The following is a 16,456-nucleotide window of genomic DNA, read 5'->3' as shown; positions in this document are numbered from 1 at the left end:
GGGTGCACAAGCTCTGCCCAGCAGCACTGGAGAGCTGCCACTCAGATCACAATGAGCAAATGGAGCTCACTGAGATCTCCCCAGAGACGGAGCTGGTTGGTTTTAGCCAGATGTATGCTAACTCCCAGCATCAGCTGTGAGGCACTACTAGCGATCCACAGTATGGAGGATTTGTGGATGCAGACTCCACTGGTAAGCTCTGCTGGTGCTGTAGCACAGCTGTACGGGCACAGTTAAATAACCCTTTGGTATCAGCTTTGGCCAAGGAACCCACGGGCAAAGGAGAAAGCTGCCTTTCCACCCACTCACCTACCAGCAGAGCAACCACAAGGGGAGAGCTGCAGCATGCACCCAAGGTACAGAAAATCAGTTACAGTGCAGGACTTGGCACTGAAACAGAGGGTGTTTTGGCATCTGGAAATGGTTTTCAGCCAATAGGGGAAGGATAGATCCTCCCTGGGAAGGAAAGGTACTGGCAAATTCTAGTGTGTGAGTGGGCTGAGAGCTAAATTTCTACAGCATTAGCTTCAGTGATACTCAAGCTCCAGCTTGCCCCAGATAAAGGCCAGTCAACTCAAGAGAAACCATCACTTACCACAGGCAGGAGATTTTTGAAAGCATATGTGAGTCTGATTTAGAGCAATGCACCTCCTGTGCTTTGAATTCACAACACACTGAAGATCAGCCCTAAGCAGCCCTCATTTCTTTTAAGTTTATCTCTAACTGAAGAAATTTGCCTGTTTTCTCCAGCAGCTGTCTTCAGGCTAAACGCAGGTCTGGGCTCTGCTGGGTGAGAAGCTGACAGGGATGGAAGGCATCAGGTCTCTGCTAACTGTACCACTGTGAAAGGGTGGGCTACTCCCAAGATAATCAAGCATCTGAAACAACTGCCACGGTACTCTTCAGTCTAAAGACATGCAAGGAAGGAGTGAAAGAACGGCAGCTTACTGTGGATTATCAAATATGAGAAGAAACACTAGCTCAGTTATGGAGAAAGGGTAATGTTTGTCCTGAATATCTCATCCTAGGAGCCTGCAGGCTCAAGTGACCAGTAGTGGAGGCACTCTTCGAGGTACCCATCATTTGACACTTCCTGACCACGGAGGAGGATCCCATGCACACACGCTGCCCAGTCTTACAGCCATTACTTTTGTGAGTCATTCTGTGACTCATTCAGGGATTTGTTCATCCCATCCCCCACAATTACTCTACTGCACATCAGACACTCGGTGTTAATACACTTCTGATCTCAGATTTTCTGTCATTTAGGTAAAATTGTCTGTGCTCGCTTAAACAGATGCAGAAGGAGCTTCTGCCTACAGAACAGTAACATCCTTAAGCAACTTTGATGTCACATATGTATAAGTAACACATAAGATACACAGTATATAAATATACATGTACATGCCCTCTATAATTAAAGGAACATGTCCATGCGCAAAACATTTTTATCTTGTGCCAAATGATGCATTCTACCCTGAGGTAATGAGTCAGGTAAAACATTAACATAAATTTGATGGTATATCTCAAATTCTGAACAAAATTGCATTTCTATCAGAAGTTTGGGAGAGTGGCTTGAAGGTTTCACTTAATTAAAAACACCACCCACTACTGGGCTCATTAAAATCTCCTGTCTCAGGCAATGCCTATAATCATACATGAACCTGTATGTGCAATGAATGCCAGATAGTTCATGCGATATCACTGATACCGAGCATCGCTACCATCAAACATCCTGGTGGTTTCTGCTCCTATTCCAAACAAATACCAGCCTGGCTTAACCTACTACCGTCACTCATGCTGGCAGGTGCAGGAAAGCCAAAGGATAAGGACCAAACTCAGAGGCTGACTGCACTCTCATCACATGGAAAGCAAGCACCATCACCAAGGCTCACACTGCTGCTGCCCCTCACACCAGCTATCCTCTGAACAATCAGCAGGTCGTTTCTGCTATTTTTTACCAGTTTTACTTGCCAGGCTGAAATCTTCCCCCTTCTCCCACCTTCTCTTCCAAAAGAATATAAAAAAAAAATCCCATTTCTTCTAAATTTCTTATTCAATATATATAACTCTTGATAAAGCAGGTCACACCTTTAATTTAATACCTCCCACTGACTTTAATGGCTGCAAGGATCCCAGAAGGTAAGGTGTTTAAGCTAACAGAGTCAGTGAGTAGCTTTCCTCCTTGCCTTCCCCCTGCTGTCAGCAAACATCTATAATGGCAAGTAACACTACTAACAGGTAAACTGATACCTTGCTACTGGGTAGCTGACAAGACTTAATATATAACTGAAACTAGAGAATGGTTATAAAACACTTCTAGTTCTCTTATAGCTACTAATTCCTTCCCCTTGGTGTTTTCTTTTTCAGAAATGAAATACAGAGCCAACACTTCCTTAGTACAACCTCAGTACAATCCACGTGCTTCCTTTAGGCACTTCCACTGAAATCAAGTGTGTCAGCTGTTACCAGGGGAGGAAGCATCCATTTCCATCACTACATGGTAAATGAAATGACATTGCTTCCCTTCCTCCTCTGATACAATCTGTTTCATTACTGTAACATTTTACACAGTGCCTGCACATGCCAGGATTTCTAAGAAAGCATCAAATACTTAAGCTGGTGGAGAACTGGTCTCATGCTTTTCTGCAAACATGGTGGCCCAAAGCCAGCTCTGGACTCACCTCTTACCAGTCGAGGCTCCAGTGTCTATCTCCAAGTGGCAGCGGGCCCTCATGATACAGAGTTAATTATAAAGCAACATTTTTCAACAACGCTAAAGATATATATTACTAAGCACATCACTTCTAAGCTGAGTACAGAAAATAATTTACAGGAGTCACTTCTACACTTACTTCTTATTTCATTATCATTATTACCAAAACAATTTTGTGCAGGGTGGCAGCATCACCAGGATGCCACAGAACTGTGTGCTACATTAAGAAAATAGCTGCTGCAGAAGTTTCCCACCAGTTGCCTCCCCCATCCAAGTCACCCGGCCCTGGAGTCCAAATGCCAGTGATGCTCCGCCACATACCAGCCACAGAGCTACAGGTGCCAAAAACCACTCAACCTGTGCTCTTATTCGACCATGACCAACTCAGATTGCAGGGACAGTTTTCAGAGTTGTGAAAACTCATCTATGAAAATGTGCTTTGGACTGAAGTGATTCAGATTATGCATCAAAGCCAGTCAGTTATTCTCCTCAAAAAATAAAGATGAAAAATTAACTTCAGCTATGATGAAATCTAATACTCTGTGTAAATTACAGCATTATCTGAAAGCCCCAAAGAAGACCGAACCATTTTTTTTTCTTGCTAGATGCTGTACTAATGTGGAAAGGAGGAATTAAACTGAACAGTTTCTAGCTTAGTTTTTAAAAAGATACTTTAAAGAAGCTTAACAAAAAAAGCAACTGGGAAAGAAGGATGAATCTAAGAGTGTACCTGACCCCAAACATTTGCTGTGAGCACAACAGCAGATTTTCGGATTGCTGTTTCTTTCAATGGCACCACAACATATCTTAGATTTTTAAAGGCAAGAAAAAAGGGTCCAGCTTGAAGAAGCCTGTCACTGCCCAAAGACACAGTGGTGGGCAGGAAGAGGACAGACACAGCTGTAGTGACCCCAGCAGCAGGACGAGCAGCCTGACAGCACTCAGCTGTAGGAGTGTGAATAATAAGAAAAGTTCAGAATGACTGCATTTTGCTGTGCAAAAAAAGCACAGAAGTGACACAGGAAGGGACAGATGAACAGATAGGCAAAGGCAATCATATTTATTAAATAAAGAAAACCTGCTGATGGAGCAAAAGGCAGATGGAGGGAGATGAAAAGCAACATGAGTGACGGATAAAAAAGAACAGGTATTTATATACCTCTTTAAGGGCTTTTTAATGTGAGACAGACAATGAATAAAATGGATCTCTACGGGTATGTGGGGTGATGGTTTATGCATTTCCCATGGGCAACACTGGGAAGAGATGTCTCAAGAGGAGCAAAGACTAGATCCAGGCAAAAAACAGAACAGAAGAAGGGGCAAGGAGCCCCTGTAGGGATGCTGGTGGAGGTAGCCCCTGCAGCTGCCCCCAGGGATGGGGTGCTGCCACAAAATGCCAGAGTGAGCTGGAGGCAGAGAGGAGGGAGGGGAGTCCAGAAGGGGCTGGAGGTGCGGAGCAAACATGAGCTGGAAGCAGGGAGGAGGGAGACAGCTCAGGGGAGCTGTGCCTGCTCAGGAAGGCTGCAGCATGTCTGAGCAAAGAAAAGGGGCTGAGTAGTGATGGGATGAGGACCTGACACTGTGGTAAAATTTCAGAAAGAGTGGAAGGATGCAGTACTTGCAAAATAACATGAGTACAAAATTTAAGCAAACTCATGAGTTTTGGGTGCTCTGTTATTCAAGCATGTCCTAGCTGCATCAAGTTTAGACACAGCATCCCACCTATCTTGGCACAACTCAAATCCCTAAATTGTCTCTGTCTTTTCAACTGCCTCGTAGGAACTTTACTTCCAGCTTTGTTAAAACATGAAGTAGCGAAGGAACTACTTTCCAAACAAAAACCAGCCGAGGCGAAGGCTTAACCCTGCTGCAGGGCACAGCAAGCAGCCCAGCAGGCAGGCCAGCAGACTGCCTCTGGGTACTACTCTTCTTGTACCACCGGAGAGCTGGTGCAACCTATGTGGTTCTCAGACATGCTGGAAAGTCCTAAGAGCACGCTAAATACACATAGGACAGCATATTCTACTTGTGCTGTTTACTCAATATTATGAGGTCCCCTCTCCCAGACCAAGTTTAACCATTCTGGAATAAATACTACTAAGGAGAAGGTGATGACCTCAGTCTCTAACATGGACAGCAAAGGGCACAGTGCTGCTCTCTACACAGTGACCCTGCTTTTCATCACTTTTATGTCATGTGAGTGACGAAGGCAGTGAAGTCAATGGTGTTTCCTGGCGTGGGCCCTCTGCTCTCCCTCTCTGCCCTGAGCTCCCTCCCATGCAGCGGGGACTGGCTCATTCCTCTTCAAAAAACTGGGGCAAAAGAAGAAATTGATGACAAGGCGCACATGTTAGCGATAGGAAAACAACAGCTGCTAACATGGCTCACCTACCAGTCTGCTGGAACAGCAGCAAGCCCTGAAAATGAAGCAGAGGTTTATTTTTAACATCAGTGTCAGATCTCTTTCCCTTTTAAAGAGAGTCCTGGGACTGCTTGGGCCCCTTATCTGCTTGGCAGCCCTTCAGCGAGCTGCTCCAGCGGCTGTCCCTGCAGCTGTGCCCTCCTGTACTCATCCACCAAGGAGCTCGAAAGCAGGAGTGACCCTCTGTTGCTTCAGCAAGTGCTGTTTACTCTGCTGAAGCGATTCACTAAGAAATATGCAGACCATGGAAACATGGTGTGTTGCAGTTTGTAAGGAAAAGCCTCACAGTGTCCACAGATGCATGCACAGCAACACACCAAGTTTCGCTTCTACTTCTGTGTGTGGTGGACAGTAGAGAGTATATTAAGTATAAAACTTCTAAAACAAGTTTTAATTATTTTAATATAAAATAACGAATAAAAGATGTTTTTATTTTGTCAATAAAATATCCTTAGGCTAGGTGACTCTATCTAGGAGTCCACAGAAAATTTTTTAATCCTCCCATTCAAACTGCCACACAAACTGTGATGAAAGGATGCAGCACTGGGAAATACAGAACTTGCTGATCATATTAATCCTTCATCTTTCATTCAGCTTCCTACACCAGTATCCTGTTTCCTTTTTAATAGACAACAATGCTCCTCTCTTTCCTTACGTGATCCCCATAATGCTATCATGTCAGACTTAAAAGCAACGCTTCTCAGTAACTAAACGAATTCTCGAATTTTTTGTTATAGATTATAGAAGAGCTCTGACATCTGTCTGTAAACAATGACACTATACACCCTAAAAGCTTGCTTTTTGGTTCATCACAAAATGGTTGGTTTGTGCAAAGCCCCTGCCTTTGCTTCTGTCAAAGTGAACCCGTTTTTGACAACTACCAAGGGTGCAGCTGTGGGACAGCGATGCCGGAGCCCGCCCCAGAGTGCCATAAACTGCATGCAACAAGAGTTTTTGCATTTCTTTTGCATACCTTTTTATATAGCAGACAAAAGAAATAGTTTAGTGAGATAGTCCTTGATTACTGAAACATGTCAACCATTTAATAACCAAACTTTCCGAACCAGAGAAGCTTGTAGTAGCTAAACTTGTCATTTTACAGAAGAAAATAGTTTTACCTTGCTTCAGAAAATTCTACACTAGTGGTTTGTACTTACTACACTGAAGGTTCCTGCACTGCACAATTCTTCAAAAAGATCCAAATCACCAAATCATCTGTTTTAGATAGACTGACACTTGTGATGGTTTAAAGAACTGAAAACTAAAATTATTCCAAGTACCTGAAGGTTTCCCTTCTGAGAAGGACATACTAGGCCTGACTTTGCCTTTCTGAGGCAAAACTCAGAGACCTGAGTTGGAATTTTTGTCCCAGCAAGGTAAGCAAAGACCAGTACCATTTGTGCAGAGCTGTAGCAATGTGTCTGGTTAAATAAATAAAATTTAGGTCATCTGCATACATCAGGTCAGAGCCAGATGACCCACACCTCTATTACTCTACATATAACAGGGTTATCACCAACACAGTTAGTCTTACCTTATTGTAGTACTGCACCTGGACTGAGTGCCACTGCCCATCGCTGACCCCTCCAGGCACGAACGGTGCCACCATAGTGGTTGTCTCCCCTGCAAGGGCAGGCAGAAAGGAAAAAAATAAGTCAACATCACTGCAAAGCCTGCACTGCACTAAACTGAAACACAGAAAGACCCTCATTGGGCACAGGATGCAGCCATCTTACTTAATCATGGAGGAATTTGGGTTTTCATCCTGTGAGACAGTAAATATCCCCAGTTTCATGGAATTATTTTGGTACACAAATACAAAAATAGCTTCTGACACATTTGGGTAAGTTATGTTATTTTTTATTATGCTTCTGCTTATTGTGGTAGCAGATGCATTGGGTAGATACAGCTATTGCTGAAGTGGTCAACTGAGGAAAAAAAATGTACATGCATTTTTCTGCATTTCTGCCAAAACCAGCACTTTGAGGGTTTTTTAATATGATGAGTATCGTGCTGGGATATTTTGTCAGGGAAGGGAAGCCTACTCCTCGCCAGAGCTGAGAAATTGAAATCCGAAAGTACTATAGTACAAAATCCATGGTAAACTTGGTACCAGCAAAATTTTACCAGTAATCAACGAAATTATTGGCAGTCTTTCAGTATTTAAATTTGAAAGCAAGTCCTTGCCATTGCAATTGGAAATCTGAAGCTTTCAAGCCAGGTCTGAGTCAGCAGAACCAGCTCAGTAACCAGGCATATCTGTTCCAAGGTAGCAGCAAAATAAATGTTCATGTTGAAAGTACATAAAAGGCCTGGCACAGAGAAGAGATTGCTAGGTTTCAACTTCTTTTTTTTTTTTTCTTTCTTTTTCTCTGGTGGTGTTTTTTTTTTTTTTTAACAGCTGGAAAATTCTACGTAATAAACCACAGGAAAAATAACTCCCTCCCATAAGCTAACAAAGTTCTTAGTATTGTTGAGCTTAAAAAGTACTTTCAGCTCTCTATTTGCCACAACTACTTTACCCTGTGTGAAGTACTATTCCTTGTTAATTCCCATCCTATATAATTCTGTTTTTTAAACAATACAGATTTCAGTTAGCATGTTTGACAACTTGCTGTGATGTTTTTTACCATTTAGTGATAAAAAGTCTGTGACAAAAACTGGGCTTTTTGTTCAGCTAGCAAGTTGCTGCAATAGGAAGATCACTGGCCTCCCAATCCTTTTGCTTTGCTTTCTGTGAAAAAGTTGTTGCAACAGGTAACACTGTCAGATCAGATGTCCAAAACCTGTACTGTTCATTAAAAGCCACTTAAAACTATAAAACATTAACCATTCTCCTCCAAAGAAAATACCATTTGTAATATACAGGACCAGACCTGCTCTCAGGTGCAGCAGTGCAAATCTAAATTTAGTTTCATGTATTTTAAAGTAGTTCCTCCACATTTAAATGCACATAAGTGCAAGCAGAATTTAGGGGTTTTTTTCCCATTCATCCTCAGGGTGCCTTCCAAGCAATTTGATTCAAGTTTAGACAGGTGGAGCAGAGCTACAGAAGAAAGCACATCTCTCTGACTGCAGCATGTTATTTCATTACACTAATCCATTGAAAAACCTGCCTTAAAATTCTAATTTGGACAAGTTTGAGGTAATAAATGGGAAATGAAACCGGATATCTTCAACTCAAAGGGCCCAGATATGCACTTGAGCATTGCTAGTAAATTGATGGGGTCACACGGAATTTATCATGGACTCTGAGGGAAACAACCATCACTGGCGATGAGTGCAACACCGATGTGGGCTCTGCATCTACTGCTTTACTGCTTGCAACATCACACTTTTCACAAACATAAAAGTTGACTAAAGCCTGCATGTCTATTTTGAATACGGATAACATGAAATAACAGGATTATTTCCTGAGTTAGGTACAGAGGTACAAACATCTCACTTGACCTACATTTAACCCCACTTGACCTACAAAACAACAGCGCTTCCCAGATATTTGTTTCTGTCCCCATGGAAAACATCCCCTAAACCTGTGACAACTACAGGTTGTCTGCTCTGCTGAGATGTAGTAAAGTCACCAAAGCTTTCCAACTGAACTCACAAACCTGCTCCGGGGCTGAAGCGGGAATGTAAGCAGTCAACCAAGAGGGACTCCAAGAGCCTCAGCACGCCTGCTGAAGTTCAAGAGGTAATTCCTGGTGGTTCAATGTGCTTCAACCATGCTGTATAGCTGCATGCTAACAGTTCCACCTGCTACCCCCTCATGGCAATTAGCACAGCGAGGCATCAGTTTTTGGATGAAACTTGGGCTTTTTTAACTCATGAAACATCCCTCTGCTGAGGCTGGAATGGTCAGGGTTTGTTCTGATCACGCTTTTGTCAGAAAGAGCTTTGCCACTGCCAAGGCTGATTTTCTGGAGGAAACCTCTGCCCTGGGAGAAGGCCACAGTGGCAGGGGTACATGCCGCCCAGCACGCTGCTTGTCAGCTTTCTCCTCTCTCTGCTCCCAGAAGCACCAAAAGACACTGGTTTTGTCCTAGTGCAGAAAGCAAGCAAACCCCTAAGCCTCCGTTTCTTGTTTCCTAGCCCACGTAGCAATGAGCGGACAGCCAAGTTCTCCTAAATTTGTTCTTGTTTATGGCTTTTTCCAATAACAGGTGCTTCTATAGTGCAAAAGTGCATTCCAGCAACAGCAACAGCATTGCTCGTCACCAATCCCTAATGAACCACAGGCATTTCTCATTTGTCTGCTAGCATTTCCTTCGGCTCGCATGTATTTTTAGATAACATTTATGCACCTCGTTTCAATGATGTGTAGTAAAAATGCATAAACACACAACATTTATCACAGTGTGATAAAATAAAGTCTTATTTAAGCAAACATTGGCTCGGAGGCCAACTTTCAGGCTAGTGCCAATCTTTTATAGTAGTCATAAACTCTGCCTCTTATAACTGATATGTTGACAAGCTCCTGCCTACAACTGCAAGTGTAACCACCACAAACCACTACAATCTGGAGTACTTTACAACACTCGGCATCAGTTGTTCACTGTACAATGTCAGCCAGTTACTCAATTAATGAGGCAGCAAATAGCCATATAAAATCATTAAAATGCATTTCCAAACAGCTTGAGAGGATCTCCTGACCACAAGGAGAAACATTTGACTTAAGCAAGACCTCACCTGCCGAGAACGTGAGCTGGATCTGCTCCTCAATGATCTCCAGGGCAATGAAGTCGTGCTTCTCGTTAAACCGCCCGTTGTAGAGGAGGAGAGCGTTCCTTTCCCTTGTTGCAAACCTAGAACACAGAGCCAAGGGCTTATGAATGCTTAATGGCTTATGAATTAAAGACTGATGGTCAAGTTGCCCAGAAGAAAGACAGCATTGTATTTAGCAGAAAAGCAAGCCTTTGAATCTTTCTTCAGACAGAAAATTATAAAACTGAGGAGTCAGTTGCAGGATAAATCTACTCTTTCACAACGGACAGAAGCAAGCAAGACGGAAATTACAGAAATCTACTCTGCAGAGTTCTGCAGTGGATGCTGACCCCTCACAAGGAGTAAAATCAGGCACATGATGCAGCATGAGTATTTAACACTTGCCAAGCAGTAGCACTTACTACACTTTGCAAACAGTCTGAAAGCTAGAAAGCATTTTCACATCAAAGGAGAGATACTTGCTGCCTGCTTGCTGTCTAAATGCTACAGGGTACACGAACAATCATCTTTAAAAAGACCTGATGAGGAGGCAAGGGGAAAAGAAAGATAAGAGTTACTTTAATAACACCATGTAGACAATCAGGGTTCATCAATCAACAGATCAGTCTATTGGAGGAAGGAAAATAAACACTTAAATGGTCCCACTAATTCAGCACCAATGGGTGTTTTCTGTTTTTTTATTGTGCTCCTAATATGGGATGATTACACCTTTCCCCACTTTAAAAAAAAGCCTGGGTTTTTTTGTCAGCACAGAACCTTTTTTTTCAAATTTCTATATGTTGTATGTATTTTATCATTTTTATCTATTATCTTTGGGGATTTGCATACTGCTTTCATCTACGTAGAAATGCAAAAAAATGTATTACGTTTTACATAAACATATTTACAAAGATTAATATTATATAAAGAGAGTAGGAGAGATAAACCATGGGAATTTCTTGTGTTTCCCAATGGCAGTGTAGTTTGATTTTAGTATCTTGAACTTCAGGAAATATGCCTGATTTAAATTAACCCACTTTTCTTACAAAGGAATCAAATACTGAACACAGCTAACAAAAACTGCCTTCCACGGACAGAAAAAATTATTCTTGTGCCTGTCATGTTACATCTACTAGCAAGACTCTCATGCGATGCAACAAAACCTGCATTCAGAGAATGTGAAAGAAACAGTATTTTAGAACATCAAAGTCTGGTACTTGAAATAGAAAATTTCAAAACCAAAGAATATTTTTTAACAAAAGTTGTTTGTCAGACATGTAAGTTTTAGGTCACACTGAGCAAAGAACTTGCAGAACCAGGAGCCTCAACTTGAGCTACATGGAAATGTGAATTTTAATTCCATACATTTTTTTATATTTTTAAAGGAGAATTAATTGTTCTGGTTCAAAAAACAGAAGTCAAAATTTTGACATTTCCAGTAAAATACAAACTCCAAAGAATATCCATTATAGTCCGTCAAAATATTATATTACTCTTTTGATTACTTTTAACCAGTTTTGAAATGCATCTTTATTTCTAAATTTATTTAACATAATATAAAACAATATTACAGAAGTAAAAGGCAAACTAAATTAAGACAATACTGTTGAAATATTTTAGTATTATCAAAACACTGATTTAGTATTCACTTCTCATCATCAAGCATTTTATCCAAAGAAATACAGTTACTGTAGGATATTTCCCAGTACGGTATTTTTCTGTGGATAACTGCTTCATCAAAACATTTTGATCAGATCTATCCAGAATATATATGAGCAAAACTAATGAGAATAATAACTAGTGATGCTTCTTAGTGGGCAGAAATATTTAGTTTTATTAGCAACAACAGGAACCTTAGTTCTGTTTGAATATATTTTTCCGATATGGTTACAATTCTCTCCCATAATTTTAATTATTAAACTATTAAATTATTAAGCTATTTTTTATATTTCTTTACTCCGTGTGTGCTCAGTTCCATTCTTTAGCACTAGTCAAAAGCATATGTTATATCATACTAACAGTTAAAACACTTACTGCTTTTGAACTTGTTCAGTTATCACAGCTGGGGGAAAAAATACTGGATTTTAACAGAAAGGATATTTTAATCTCAGGACATAGGAAACAAAAGACACTTTCTTAGAGAATTTTGAACAAATAGTGAGAAAATCTCTCCACTGACAGTGTCTTTTGCAGTGAAGGAGTAGCAAGTGTTGGAAGTAAGCAAGGAAGACATACAATGCTGGGAGTAGAAAGACGTGCCTGGTCAGTAACCTAAATGATTTTTTTTTTAAATCGCATTTTAATTTTGAGACCGGACAATGCAAAAGTCCCGCTTTTTGCCAGGAGCAGCTCATGAGTCACTTGATGCTGAGGGAAGCTAGATCCCCTGGGATTTTATGAATGCTCTCAAATCACAATGGCAAACCAATCGTCTAGTTGAACTGCTAATTCTTGCTTACCCTCACATAGTCTTTTCCACCTGCACTGAAGGATAATAAAAGCCAAAGAAATAACAAGTATAAATAAAAGTGAACTTCAGGTAAGAAAAGCTACATCTGTCATTACCGCAGCGTGGGATGAACCCCATGATGGTCTAGACTTCTTACCGTCACACCAAGTGGACTGACCAGTGTTTAGCTCATGACTAAATATGTCATCTTGGTTTGAAAGGCGGTGAAGAAACCCTGGGGTAAGCACTACCTTGCTGCAGTAGTTTGCTGTTTCTCAATAATCCCTACAGAGAGGATTTGAGTCACTTTAACTTGAAGCACCCTACATGTCAAAGATCTCTTCCTGAAAGCCTGAAAAATGACACCAGGTGGCTGAGGGGACAAGCCAAAGGTAGTGCAGGTAATTTATGCTGGCAGGCAGCCCAGACCGCTCCTTTGTTTGCACTCACTGTGGGTCTGACAAGTCCAACAGAGCCTTTTGCTCCTCAGCTTTTCCATGTACTTAGATCTGATGCTCTAAAACAATCTTCACCGTCGCAACTCTTCCTTGCCTCGGCTCGCGTGCAAACTGTGCCTGTGCTTTCTGATTTAACCAAAATCTCAAGATTCCATAGAATTACAGACTTTAGGATTGAGGCAGATGAAAGATAAAAGGGGAAGAAGCTGCCTGGCTCCTGACAGATGTAAAACACCAGGTAACTGCTGGGGGCTGGATGGGACGCATGCCTGGTGGTGTCCTGCCTGACCACTTTCTCTGGACAGACGCACAAACATGTTTGTCATTGTGGCTGTCGTACCTATCAACAAATCCCTGGCCTTGCCCTTTGGGGTCGGGGCTAACACATTTTGTGCTATTTACTCACAGTCAGCCGTGAGGGAGAACTAAAAGTCAATTCTGAGCAGCTAAACCATGGGAAAGCTGCAAACCCACCTCCTCTCCAGGGTAGAGGCATGTGTGCACCTGGAGCTCTGGCTCCACTGCAGACAAGCCCTGTGCCTGACCCAAGAAGTCATCTCCAGAAGAGGGTTTTTCCCTCCGGGATGTGTAAGCCCGGGCAGGAGAGCCCTGCCCCATCACTGCACAGCCCGTGCAGCTGCCATCACTGCTCCCCCTTCCCCCCTGAGTGCCACCACAGGAAAAGTGACAGGCAGCCCAGGAGAACACTGCCCAATATGGGGACACTGGGGCAGACGGGATGGATGTGAGGCTGGTCATGCCTGGCAGCTGGGATGGGACCAGAAGCAGGAGCTGGGTGTGAAGGTCAGGAGGAGCGAGGCAAGGAGCTGGGATGGTTGGGGTTGTCCCAAGCCCAAGGCTGGGAACCGACGGAGAGCAAGGACCTGAGGAGGCCCAGCCTGTGCTCGGCCATGTCCTGGCGAGCCTGGATCCCCTCACAGGCTGGGAAACAGGAGAGGGGAGGAGCACTCCCGGACAAGCGGCATGAATGCTCTGCAGCCAGCCTCGGAGGCAGGAGGGCACAGGCCCAACTAGAAAAAGTGGCAAACCCACCACCCCACCTCGCACCTCTCCAGCTGAGGGCTGCTGAGAGGTGGCCAGAGAGGTCCTGGTGTCCCCTCTCCCCTGCCATCGCCCCACGCTGCAGCGGAGGAAGGTCAGGAGTCAGCAACTCGGCAGCATCCTCATCAGGGCAGAAAATCAAATGCTTTCAAACAACATGACTGCACCCCACTCGCAGGAGACAGTCAGAAATGTGCCAAGTGGCTCCTACACATAGATTGATGTGGTTGGTGACAGTATTTAACAAACACCCCCCAAGCTGAAGCGGAGAGGCCACCAGCCACAGAGCCTTTCCCCACCAGGACTTACATGAGGGAGATGGTGAAGTGGAAGCGCTGCCGCAGCCCCTTGAAGGTGATGAAGGATTGCGGGGGGAAGCTCCTGGTGGTCATCTCGCAGTACGGCCGCTCGTATTCGCCCGGGGGGCACTCGCACTTGAAGCCCCCGATCAGCAGGTTCACGCACGTTCCTCCGTTCTTACACACCCCTGGAGCGCAGCGACCGGAGCGCGCGTTCACCTCACAGTACTCTCCTGCAAGGGGAGAAGCAGACGTCAGGGAAGGCGACACCTCACCCCAGCAGCAAGCTGTGACACTCAGCTGCCCAAGTGTTTCTGCTAAAGGTTAAGCTGCTTCCCAACTTCTGCACCTGACCTCCTCCGCAACTGAGGCACCCGCCTGTAACTGCGGGGGGGTAAGCATGCTGCATCACCTTTCAGGTCTGAATTTTCAGGGGTGTGTGGGACATGATTTGCTGAGCAATCCTCTTGCAAATATCCAACCGTGTTAGCCTGGGTTTTCAGATTCCTTGGCCGCTTCCAGACCCAGTAATAAATATAAAGCTGATGACAGACATCTATATGGAGTATTTTATATATATATATATATATATATGAGAGTAGGCAACACTACCAATTAAAAATTTGTATGCTCCCTGTCCACCAAAATACATGTAAATTGTTCCGGTGTTTCACTATGGGTTGCAGATTGCATGAACAGACAAACAGGTAAGTGTTTGCATTTTGCCTTGGTCAAAATTTGGCTTTGCTGCCCATGGCGGTGGCAGGGCACGGCTGAGCTCACGACAGTACTTGTGAAGTGTTCATAGAATAAGCAAGGTGCTAATGACGTATGTGTTGCTTCCACCTTTTCCCATGGATGCATCCTGCAGGTGACAGCCATTTTCTGAACCTTTCAGAGATGGGTGCAGTAACCCTCCACAGAAGTTATGGATTCTGCGTGCCACTTGCTAAAACTGTTTTTCTCCCTAAATACTTCTTCTTTATCCAACTCTGAAGTCTGTATTAAGATGTGCTAAATGCAACACTAAAGAATCAGGTGTCTTGCTTTGTATGTACACCATATTTTTTCATGCACTTGCCCAAAATCTGAGAGTGAATGACAATTTAAAAAAAGTAATGTACAGAGGATATTCTCCTTTAATAAATCAGCTGCATCTGGGACAAAAGCAGCTGCTGAATTAAACATTGTACAGAAAATTAAACTATTTGAGTTAATTAGTTAACACTTATGTTTCAGCATGTGTCTTCCTAAGTTACAAAGCATGTTCAAATCCTGCAAGTAAAACCGTTCAGAGAAATTGAAGATTGCATATATAGTTGAATTTTACCCAGTAACAATGTCTGACAAATAAATGTAGAGCAAAACTGCTCAACACAGCCAGCTGAAGGAAGACATTTCCAACAGTTTGATATTTGCATGATTACTTGCTACCAGATTACACAATTACATTAATGCAAGCACAGTTAAAACTGTGCAAATGCATTCCTGGAGGAAAGTAAAAGCAGCAGGAGCTGTGGGCAGTGACTCACAAATAAAGGGAAATTAAAACGGAAAGTTTTGCTGCAGTCACTGCCCCTGCAGCCCTGCTCCCCCAGGTTCCCACGCCGAAGTGGCCTGCACTGGGGGGCAGGCTGCAGCCAGCCGTACTGCCACATCCAGACCTGGATCTGCACCTCTTGTCTATGCCAGGCTGTAAACTGCAATGGTTTGCAGCTGGTTTAGCCACTGCCCCAAGGGCAGCCATCTCTGAGACAAGGTGAGGTAGACAATCTGACCATTCTGGCCCTCCAGCTTTGCTGCCTTTTTCCTCTCGCATCACCACCACATGCCTTTCAGGCAGGTATGATGTATGCCAGCAAAACGTAGGCACAAATACAAGGAGTGCCATGATCATGCAGACAGCCAAATGTACACCCCATCAGGTGGGCTCAGCTCTGGAGGACGGACCTCCGGTCCTGCTCCATGCTCCCCACCATGAGCAGAGCCATTGTACAACTGTCTCCTGAGGGGTGCATTTGTGGGTATATCCTGGTAAACAATATACTGGGGTGTTTCAGTATATTTAAAAAGGATGTAAACTCAAAGCCAGGGGAGCTGAACTCATGTCTCTATAATAATAATTCTCAGAGTTTACAAAATAAATCTTTCCCATCATCCTAGAGGGAGTGCAATCCAAAACCTTGGAGGTAATATAGCCATATAGCCAAGAGTTCAGCCTCAAGCCTGTGCTTAAGAGCTTTTGTGATTCAGCACTGATGTTCCTATATTCTCACTTTTGACATATTAAAACGAAACGCTGTGAAAACCGCTTGATGAATATCTTCCTGTTTCCATTTATCATCTGTG

General features: G+C 43.3%; 1 protein-coding gene across 6 annotated transcripts in view; it reads right to left on the bottom strand.

Annotated features, from left to right (window-relative positions):
• Positions 1–16,456, bottom strand: part of CELSR1 (cadherin EGF LAG seven-pass G-type receptor 1) — a 176,632-nt gene that overhangs the window by 70,242 nt on the left and 89,934 nt on the right. For all 6 annotated transcript variants that reach the window (XM_055711224.1, XM_055711227.1, XM_055711229.1 and 3 more), the window contains exons 3-5: positions 14,118–14,340; positions 9,825–9,940; positions 6,673–6,761 (exon numbers count right to left, since the gene is read on the bottom strand). In XM_055711224.1, coding sequence (XP_055567199.1) covers positions 6,673–6,761; positions 9,825–9,940; positions 14,118–14,340 — 428 coding nt within the window. The remainder of the gene's footprint in view (positions 1–6,672; positions 6,762–9,824; positions 9,941–14,117; positions 14,341–16,456) is intronic.

This window comes from Falco cherrug, chromosome 5, assembly GCF_023634085.1.
Source record: "Falco cherrug isolate bFalChe1 chromosome 5, bFalChe1.pri, whole genome shotgun sequence".
Taxonomy (NCBI): domain Eukaryota; kingdom Metazoa; phylum Chordata; class Aves; order Falconiformes; family Falconidae; genus Falco; species Falco cherrug.
The sequence above is the reverse complement of the archived record's forward strand: the minus strand, read 5'-3'. Positions and strand labels throughout refer to the sequence as shown.